Source organism: Hevea brasiliensis, chromosome 4, assembly GCF_030052815.1.
Source record: "Hevea brasiliensis isolate MT/VB/25A 57/8 chromosome 4, ASM3005281v1, whole genome shotgun sequence".
NCBI lineage: Eukaryota > Viridiplantae > Streptophyta > Magnoliopsida > Malpighiales > Euphorbiaceae > Hevea > Hevea brasiliensis.
Window position 1 is genome coordinate 24,500,581 of NC_079496.1, and position 11,324 is coordinate 24,511,904.

Below are 11,324 nucleotides of genomic sequence, written 5' to 3' on the forward strand. Positions count from 1 at the left end.
TAAATAAGTGTGATTTAAATTATGCATAAATGTTATTTTAGTATGTTGTGCACCACTGAGTCATAGTACTCATCGATGGCTGTTATTACTGTCGCAGATATAGAGACTAGAGGAGCAGCAGAGTAAGCTGCTGAGGATCTTGGAGCTACCTCCCCGAAGTTCTGTCGGGTATATTTTATACTCTAATTGTAAAAATTATTTTGATGTATGTAATGTATGTAAATGTAGAAAATAGTCATGAGCAGTTGTATAAAGTTGTATAAAGCTTGTAATAAATTTTAGTTTGGATTTTTCTTAATGTAAATTTTTGGAATGATGTATATAAATTATTTTATCTTTAATGAAATATGAATGAAAATATTTTGTTTTAATTTGAATGAAATTAATTGGTAGAATTTTGATGATTGTTGAATTTTGGAAATTGAGAAATGATATTGAAATTGATTGGGATGGTTGTGAAATTGATGAAGTTGTTGAGATAAATCTTTGGAAGTGCTTTTTACAAGTATTTGAAGAACTGTTTTCTCAAAATACAGACAGAACTCTGCCGAAATTTTTATAAAATTTGTGGAAAAATAAAATGGGATAAAAATCTTAACTAGTTTCAAACTCTAATTAAATATTTTAATACATATTAAAAAATGCTCAGCACTTATAAAAAAGTAAGAAAATTGTTTAAAATTCCTTGTAGGGTACTTAATGAGTTATCGGTAGGTGAAGTTCAGTAGTTCATTAGGTATTCTACATTAGTTAAAAGATTGATAAGAGCTAATTGGTCAAAAAACATGAGAATTATGATTGGTAGAATTTTAGAAGGAAATGATTTTGGTGGAAAATCAAATTAATTTGGAGCCTAAATGACTTAAGGATAAAGTGGACATTTCATTCATTTGTACAACTTTTATATGCATTTTTTTTTGTACACCAAGCATTTTCCTTCTGCAATATCTAATGCTCCTTGTTCCCTAGCCGTAGAAAATATCAAGCGGGTCCCTCCTCCAGCAAATTATTGAAAGTGTAATTTTGATGCAGGAATTTTTAATAAGGAGAACAAAATTAGCTATGCTGCTGTGATCCGCGATGCTAGTGGTCAATTTAAGGCATGTTGATCTGGTTTCCAAGATGGTGTTGTTGATCCTAAGTTGGCAGAAGCTTTGGCTTTGAGAGAGACTATCAAGTGGCTCCTTCATGAGTTTCCGCACCATATTTTTATTGAAACTGATTGTAAAGAAGTTCTAAATGCTATGAATTTCTTTGATGTCAACTAGACTGAATTTGGTCAAGTCATTTCCAATTGTAAACTCCTTTATTTTCAAGGAGTGAATATGTCCCTCGCGTGGACTTGTAGACAAGCTAATAAAGTTGCTCACTTACTTGCTAGGGCACCTTTATTATATACTAGTCCTTCTGTGTGGTTTGAGCCCTCTGGCTTTTTAGTTGATACTTCATATTTTGATGTTTTTCAGATTTTTTTCACTTTAAGGCTATGGGTCATAGGTTGGGTGTAAGTGGAGGTCTGATGATCGGGTTAGTTTGGGCCTATTTTGTTAAGTTTTTCCTGGATTTTTAATAAAATTTATTTTCAAAAAAAAACTATAATAAGAATGCTTTTTAGCGTAATTTACCCTTTTAATCGAATGCATTAATGATAATAATTGATCGACAGCAATCAGTTTCGGCAGCCATATTTTTGCAGCGTGATATAAAAACGTTACTATAACCAAGCAAGCAACAACTGCCCACAATTGTGCTTTTCTCTTCTGAAAAGAATCTCTTGCTTTCGCAGCTAGCATTGCTCCCATATCTCCCGTAGCCTCTCTCCTTCACATGATTCAATAGAAACCCATTGCTAATCAATTATGGAAGTAGAAATACAATCACATACTACCAGCACAGCCATTACACAAGATAAGCTAACCCAAAACCGAGAACCCGCTACGCAAACCCCACCAAATATGACTCAAGAACTCCCTATCACCACCATCAAATTACCAAAGAAGCTTACTCTCGTCCCTCTCATATTCTTAATCTATTTTGAAGTCGCTGGTGGCCCTTATGGTGAAGAACCTGCTGTCCAGGCTGCAGGCCTTCTGTATGCTCTTCTTGGTTTCTTGATATTTCCTTTTATATGGTGTATTCCTGAGGCTATGATTACAGCTGAGCTTTCCACAGCATATCCTGGAAATGGAGGATATGTAATGTGGGCTGATCGTGCTTTTGGTCCCTTTTTTGGATCCTTGATGGGGGCTTGGAAATTCCTGAGTGGTGTCATTAATATCGCTTCTTTTCCAGTCTTTTGCATATTATATTTGGACAGGGTACTCCCTGTGTTGGATTCAGGTTGGCCTCGAGGCATTGCAATTTTAATTTTAACACTAGTTCTATCTTTTCTCAACTATACTGGATTAACCATAGTTGGGTATGCTGCTGTTGTACTTAGTATAGTTTCTCTTTCTCCTTTCATAATCATGTCCTTCATGGCAATCCCCAAGATTCATCCCCATAAATGGCTCAGTTTAGGCCAAAAAGGTGTGAATAAAGATTGGACTTTGTTCTTCAATACCCTTTTTTGGAACTTCAATTTCTTTGATAATGTCAGTACTCTAGCTGGAGAAGTGGATAAACCTCAGAAAACATACCCTTTGGCTCTGTTTGTGGCTGTGATATTCATTTTTGTGTCTTATTTGATTCCTCTCTTTGCGGTGACTGGTGCTCTTTCCGTAAATCAAAGTGAATGGGAGTCAGGATTCCATGCCACTGCAGCAGAGATGATTGCAGGGACATGGCTCAAATATTGGATTGAAATTGGTGCTGTATTATCTGCTATAGGTATGTATGAGGCTCAATTGAGCTGCTACACCTACCAGCTTCTTGGTATGGCTGATTTAGGATTTGTGCCTACCTTCTTTGCTAAAAGGTCTAAATGGTTTGATACTCCTTGGGTAGGGATTTTGCTTTCAACTTTGATCACAATTGGGGTATCATTCATGGATTTTATTGATATTATTTCATCAGCTAATTTTCTGTATAGTTTAGGTATGTTATTGGAATTTGCATCTTTTCTTTGGTTGAGATGGAAATTGCCAGAATTGAGGAGACCGTACAGGATTCCATTGAAGCTGCCAATATTGGTGCTAATGTGTTTGATACCATCTGGGTTTTTAGTCCTGACGATGGTTTTTGCTCCTAAAACAGTTTGTTGGGTCAGTGGCATCATGACTGTGGGATCCATTGGATGGTATTTGCTTAACAAGTTTTGCAAGTCAAAGAAGTTGCTTAAGTACAGCAGTGGTGAATCTGCTGAATGATGACAAAAGCCAGAAGAGATTGTTGAAACAAATGGAGGGGCTCTTGCACTGAGTTTCCTCAGGATTAAGATCCACAATTTACTCTCTCTATATATATTGGTCTTTCATCCTTTGTATTTATGTGTAATTATTGTGGTATTAGCAATTTGGGATCATAATGCCATATTAAAATGATTGTTTGTGAAATAGATTTGATATTAGTAGAAGTTTACCATAATGCTACCTCAATATTTTGGGGAATTTACAATTTGGTCCTTAGATTTTACTTTATATTACACTTTAGTCATTGGATTTTAGAAAATTAATTATTTAGTCCCTGGATTTTGCACTATTTTAGTCCTTAAATTTTGAGAAATTAATTATTTAATCTCTTTAATTTTCAAATATAGAACAATTTAGTCCATGTAATTTTAATATCTACAATAATTTTATCCATTGATAGGACTAAATTATTCTATATATTAAAATTATAGGAACTAAAATGTGCTACTGTATAAAATTCAGTGACTAAATAATTAATTTATCAAAATTTAAGGGCTAAAATGTAATATAGTGTAAAGTTTAAAAACTAAAAAATTAATTCTCTAAAATTAAGAGAGTAAAAAACCAAATTATAAATCTCCCTTATATTTTTGACAGTGTTTGATTAGATACAAAGGATTTGAAATTGCCATCAGGTCATTAGCATCCTTCCAAAGGCATTCACATTAAATGAGATCTAATCTTATTTATGATAACTTGTTAATGTGTTTAAACACTCGGCAAATATAAGCTTATGCATATGCATGGGTTACATAAAAATAAGGATTTTGTTAAAATTGTAATGGTTTTAATAGTATTTCATTTCTATCATTAACTCGTGTATGCGTATATTTTATTTTTAAAAAAAAAAAACATAAGCTTATGCTATAATTCATTTAAATTTTTACTTTTATTAGAAAAAAGTTAATAAATTCAATTATTTTAATAATAAATATTATCATATGTAGTAACAAAATATTATTTTGTATCAAATCTGGAAGTTATTTATAAAATTTCAGTAATTATCTTGTGTAAATGAGTTAAATGAAAAATAAAACATGATCAAAAAATAAATTAAAAATTTGAAGATATTTTGTTATTATTTTTTAAATATAATATCATGTTATTATTTTATTCATTTTCATTTACATTGCTTAACTCTTTTTTCCTTGTGTTCTTCAAATCAAGTCTGCTTTGCCTTTTCTGCTTCCAATCTTTCCCTTGATAATAGGTTCTTCAGTTGAAATTTCTACTTATAAATCATTGATAAACATGCAAAAAAAAAAAAAAAAAAAAATTGAGAGCATATTCATGATTCAAATCAACTTATAGAGAAAATATAATTACCTTTACTATAGTGAATCTTTGATGAACTTTAAGAAATCTATTTATGTAGCATATTGTTGCTAATTAATCTTAATTTTAATTCATGCTATGTTTATTCATTGAGAATAACATTAAAAATAATGAAAAAAATTTCTTTTTATAAGCACATTAATCAAATCCAATTAAATTGATATTAGAATTGATAAGTAAATTTTATTTGGAAGAAGATTTACTTTATTTAACTATTACTTTAATTGAATTCAAATTAAAATGAAGTGAGAATATATATATATATATATATATATATATATATGTATATATATATTTCTCTCACAGTTGTCACATTATGCTTTGTAAGAAAAGTTTAATTTACTAATTATTAATTTTTTTTCTTTAATGTTAATTCAATTTAATTTTATAATTATTTCTAAAATTTAGAAAATATGTAATTATATTTATTTCATTAAATTTGAATATTTTCACAATTATTTATTTACTGATCGTCATAATCATATTTATATTTTATAATATTTTTTATTTATTTATTTTTATAAATGATAATATATTTTAATTGAAAAAATTTAAATAAAATATTAAAGTGAGTGTTGCAGTTAAATGTTATAAACTACTACTACTATCATCCACTTACCAATAATTAATATAATTATTAAAAATTATACTAAATAAATTGTTAAAATTTATTTTAATAGTAAAATATATAAAATAAACTAAAAAAATAACATACACGATTTGCACATCATGTTACGAATTTTGAATTTAAATAATAAAATACAAATTTATCATTGAATTTCTCAAAAAAAAATATTAAATTCATGTTACTTTTGTAAAAAATTATCATTGAATTCAATTCTATATATGCATAATATAAATTAAAAATTATTTAAAATAAATATAAATAATTTTTTTTAATAAAATTATAAAAATGTATTTAGTATGTTGTACAAAAATTGATTTATAATATCACTTGATTATAAATAAAATTATAAAATTAGTTTCATTGTTAAATAATTTTTTTAAATAAATTTGAAAAAAAATGAATAAAATGATAGGTATTATTGAATTATATATATATATATATATATATATAACGACACTAAGGATCTATTTAATTAAAATGTTATTTTAAAAATATTCGCATTAACAAGATAAGATATCGTTTGAGCAAGTGAGTGTGGGTTGGTAGGGGGTGGCCAATCAACGTGGAAAATTAGTAATTAGATGCATGATTAATCATTTTATTGGATAAATTATAATTTAATCTTTAAGATTTAGTAAAATTTATAATTTAATTTTTATATTTTAAAAATTAAGTAATTTAATCTTTAAAATTTATTAAATTCTGTAATTTAATTTTTATATCTAATTATTTATTTAATTAATTATTAATTATAATAAAAATAATTAAAATTTATAAAATTTATAATTTAATTTTTATATTATAAAATTTATAATTTAATTTTTATATTTTAAAAATTAAGTAATTTAATCTTTAAAATTTATTAAATTCTGTAATTTAATTTTTATATCTAATTATTTATTTAATTAATTATTAATTATAATAAAAATAATTAAAATACCTTTAACTTTATATATTTTTTAACTGAAATGATTTAAATTTTGAAATTTTATATTATAAACAAAGTATTCTTATCTAAATTTATTTTACTAATTTTTAAGAATTAAATTATAATTTATCAAAATTTATTTAAGTAATTAGCGATATTTTCTGCAGTTTTCCGATACGGAGCGTTTAAATTATTGATGGAAATCAAAAGTCAGTCAATTATTATTGTTTTATGGCAGCATTTTGGAAAAAGTTCTGCAATGATTCGCCAAAGGCTGCTTTGCGTTGAAAGATATCTTTCATTAAGCATTATTATTTTTTTAATTAAGCATATAATGCCCATAGTTGATCATCCAGCCATTTAATGTTAGCAAAAGCATTTGTCAAAATAATTTTCAGATTGTGACATAATTATATTTATCTTTTCTTAAAATATGATTTTAAATTTTTTTTATAATTAATTTTAAAAAATACACACACACACGATACAACAAAAACTCAATATATATATTTACAATTTCAGGCAATTGCTATATGATCTTAAACTTGTTACCACCTTTCTTTTGATTAAAAGAACAAAACAAAGAATTCTAATTCTAATTCATTAATATAAGTTAAAATTTCAGTAAGTGATCTCAAAATATATTAATAAAAAATAAATTAAATTAAAAACTTCCCTATAGATAATGCACAATTGCAATTCCAACACAAACGTTGAAACAATTTGTGGATTGTTGAGGTCAAATTTTATAATCAATCCATAAACATAGCACCATGAACTTCAACAAAACCATTGAACATCAACAAAATCATTGAACATCATGGCCCTATGATTTATGTCTCACCTGGATTCGGCAAACCATAAGAATGAAGAGATCAAAAAATTTTATTTAAAATTTTAAAATAAATTTAAAAAAATGAATAAAATGATAGGTATTATTGAATTATAATATTTTATAGAATAAAAAAAACATTAACGTGAAATAATTGGAATAACGTGAAATAATTGGAATAAACCAAACCAAAAAGTGAAAGAAGTAGTGTAAATGTCTTTATTTTTTTTTCTTCGCAATATCAACCTTTTTGAAGTATCGTGGCTTTATATTCAATTCTTTTTTATTTTCTTCAAATAAATTTATTAAAATAATTTTACTTGCATAACACTCTCTTCAAATCTAACGATGAATCTTAAAAACTTTACAAACACAACTTCAAATGCTTTTTTTTTTATATATAAAAGGAAATTTTATTAGAGAAAAAACATCTTGAAAATATAGATCAAATCATCAATTTGGGTCAACCCATATCCATAATTTTTTATTTTATGAAGTATAAATATATATTAAAAAGAAGTAGTAAACCTATAAATATACAAAGAGTTGTATCCATACATAAAGATGTACCTATACAAATATTTGTGTCCATTGACCAAAATATGCCCTATTAAGTATATAAATTGATAACCTTCTCAAGAAAAATGTTGTTGATTAAAATATTAACAAAACTTTTATTATTTAGCAATGGTTCTTGGGCTTCTTTTAAAGATATTTTTAATTTTAATAATTTGAAGCATTTTATTTTTCTTCAATAATAAGGTGCATATTTAGATGGTAAATTAATTTATATAGTTCATATTATTCATGTGATTATATAGTAGGCTACTGAAGCAAATATGATGGAAATCTTAGAGTTGTATGAATATGGGTTATAACTCATATATTTGACTTCATATGTTAAGTTTTTATAATTTTCTTTAGAAATAATAAAAAAATAAAAAATAAGATAAAAAAAGCCCAAAAAAAGCAGATAAAATCACCTGGCCCTTCATAGCAAGCTGAAAAAGAAAAGGCTAATATTCAAAAATTGACAACTTCATTCCAAATGGATTCCTCGCTTTTCCTTCACATAATTATACAAATTTTTTTTAAAGACATATCAGTTAAATTCAATTCAAATTAAAATAATATTAAAATTAATAATTAAAATTAAATTGAAATAAGCATTATTTGACTAAATATTAATTTAAATGAATTCAAATTTCTTTTTTTCAATCCAAGTTTTAAAGACAAATGATTTTCAAGTTCCATCCATAGGTATCTACTATAACTTTTAATTCTTTATGCAGAATTATTATTCAAGGAAAAAAAAAACAATTGGAGCTTCAGTTCACATATATTATAATTATATTAAAATTAAAATTATAGAATAACACTAATAATTTATAATTATAGAATAATATTTTATTTTTAAAAATTTGTTAAATCCAATTCAAATTAAAATAGTATTAAAACTAATAAGGAATTTAAAATTAAAATAATTTAATATTTAATTAAATATTAATTCAATTCTAATTTATTATATTAATTATGGAAAATATAAAATAATAATTAGTTATATATGTTAATTGGTACAAATCCTTTTATTTTCACTTAATTTATTTCTGTGTTAATTGTAACATCTAGAATTTTTAAATAATTATTTTACATATAAATTATGATATTTTAATATATTAAATATTATAGTATTTAATTTGAATTTTTAGGTTTTCAAAATTCGAGACAATTAATTTTAATGATTTTTCAAAATTAATTTAAAGACCACATGGTAAGTTTAAAAATATATTTGGATTTCACAAATTTTTTTAAGTTTTCTGCAATTTTTTTAAAATTTTCGGATCTCATTTTGTATCTCAGGGCAGAGCAAAAATTAAATTTCTGGTGTCTTGAATCAAATTAGCTAAATCGAACTGGATCAGATCTGATCGGTCGAATCAGATCAGCCCATTTCTTTTTCCCCTCCCCTTCTTTTCGCACGACCCACCTTCTTCCCTTTTCTCTTCTTTTTCTCTCTCCTCCACTCCGCACCGCCGACCACTACTCCCCCATCCTTCCTCCCTCGTCGGAGCCCCTCCAGCCAACTTCCACTCTCGTCGCAGCTCCAACGTCCAGCCAGAAACGGGGTCAAAAGTCCCCCCTTCCAGCCGTGTGACTTTTCAGCTTCTCTTACCGATTTTGGCGATTTTGACCACTAATCTGACTAGGTCCAGTTCCTATTGTGTTCTACTCCTCAAGAACTTTCCATAGACACTAATTTTATCAATTTTTATCGAGTGGTTTGTGTAAATAAAGTTCGAGAAGTTTTATCCCTTTTGGACTAGATTTCTCCCAAACCGTGAACCCCAATGAAATTCTGAGACCACCCACGCACTCCACTCGTTGAGAGCTTCACAATGACACTTATTTGGAATTTTCCGACATTGAAAATCCAGTGGGTCCCATGAACGTACTAGTGATTTTTTTGATCTTTAATGAGTCTTTTTAATTAAATAAATATTATATTCTAACTCCTAGTGTTGTGGGTTTCATGTAGGTGTTTTCATTTCGAGGAATTTTACCAGCGATCAGGACTGCATTTTCAGGCCAGACAGGCGGGCTATCAAACCCACTTTGAAAGTGGGTCAATATTACAGTACTTCCCACCTTTTTCAGATGCCACGGACACGTTCCAGGTGTCAGCATTGACGTAGGTAAACCTGAACTCCAATTTGCCTCTTTTTTTTGCCTAACGCTAGGTTTAGAATAAAATTCATAAAATATTCGTGAATAGCCAGAAAATTATAATTCTTTTTGTAATAGTAAAATAGCATTGCTAAGGGCTGCAGACATGATTATAGAATTTTTTGGGTTAGTTTGGATAGTTTTTGGAAAATATTAATTTTAAGCCTAATAGCTTAATTGTGTAGTTATATAAGTTTTAATTGGTTGGCAAGCCCGGGAGGGGCAATATGATGTTATTGTGTTGTGGGCTTGAGGCCATTGGATTAGGAAGTGTGTTTGAGTTGTTTTGCAGGTTGAGTAGGTCCTAGGTATAAGAAAAACTCTGCCGCATTTTCGGCATAAATTTAGGATGTTTTTAACTCTTTAAGTACTTTTTTTGTTTTAATATTGATATATTCATGCATGTAATTATTTAGGTGATCCAAGTCAACCCTCCTCTTCCCAGTCGCCTTAGTGATCTTTGATTAATCTGTGAGTAAATATTGATTTTGTTTATAATTTCAATACTAATAATTTATGTTCAAGGCATGCTCATGCATTCATATATATGTAAGTATATATTTAGTTAAATGTTAGGCATGCTATTTTATTGCATACTTATTAAACTTGATTGTAGATGTCACCTTAAGGTTATTTAGAGCTATGTGCATGTGTTGGTGTATGTATGGTATGGATGTGGACTTAGGTAGGAAGGGTAGTCGCGACTGGAGCTTGACTCGCTAGTACCCGATCCTTATATATGGATAAGTCAGGGTGAGTGTGACTTTGAGTTAATCTCGCTAACCCCCGTACTTGGATTATTAAGCAAAAGTTCAACTTGAGTTCACCTTGCTGGCAAACATTAGAATTAAGTGAGCTGTATAGGGGATCAGCTCCCATATATATATTGATGTGACACACAGGTGTATATGCATGATCCAAATTATCTTTTGTGTGAATATTGCTTGAATTGTTTAATACTGTGTGTTTATGTTGCATTTTATACATAGAAAATGCATTAGATCTAGATAGTTATAGAAATTATATTTAAAATCAAACTCTATGAGTCGAACGCTCACCCCTTGTTCAATTATTTTTTCTTAGGTGACAGGTGGACTTATTGAAAATAACCTGTTTTCTTTTCTTGGAGGTTTAACCAGAAAATTTAGTTGTGCTTTCATTATCTTTTGTTCAATTCTAGAACTTCGCATATACCAATAGTTATATTATTTTTATATGGGGTTGTAATAACTTAATCTTTGGAGTTGTAAACCTTTTTATGTGAGAATGCTTGGATGCATGAGACATTTACTACTGTTGATGGAGGAAGCTAAGCTCCCAAATGTTGAATTATTTATATTGAGAATTGTGAGAGTGAGCTAAACTCCCATATTATTATTTTTATTTGTGTGCAGGTCAGGTAAGTTAATGCTCCCCGTTGGATAGTCTAATTTATGGCTGAACTTTGTCCATTTATTTGCTTAAAATTGGACTACTATTTTGGGCTCTATGAATGGATTAGAAATAGTTAGGTTACTACAGGCTTCG

At 27.9% G+C, this 11,324-nt stretch overlaps 1 protein-coding gene across 1 annotated transcript; it reads left to right on the forward strand.

Annotated features, from left to right (window-relative positions):
- Window positions 1-1,715: 1,715 nt before the first annotated feature.
- LOC110670036 (probable polyamine transporter At3g13620) lies at window positions 1,716-3,494 on the forward strand. Its single transcript, XM_021831964.2, has one exon. The coding sequence runs from the start codon at window positions 1,860-1,862 to the stop codon at window positions 3,306-3,308; it is 1,449 nt and encodes a 482-aa protein (XP_021687656.2). The 5' UTR covers window positions 1,716-1,859; the 3' UTR covers window positions 3,309-3,494.
- Window positions 3,495-11,324: the final 7,830 nt, after the last annotated feature.

Coding starts and splice junctions, on each gene's coding strand:
- LOC110670036 (XM_021831964.2), top strand. CDS start 1,860: ATGGAAGTAGAAATACAATCACATACTACCAGCACAGCCATTACACAA.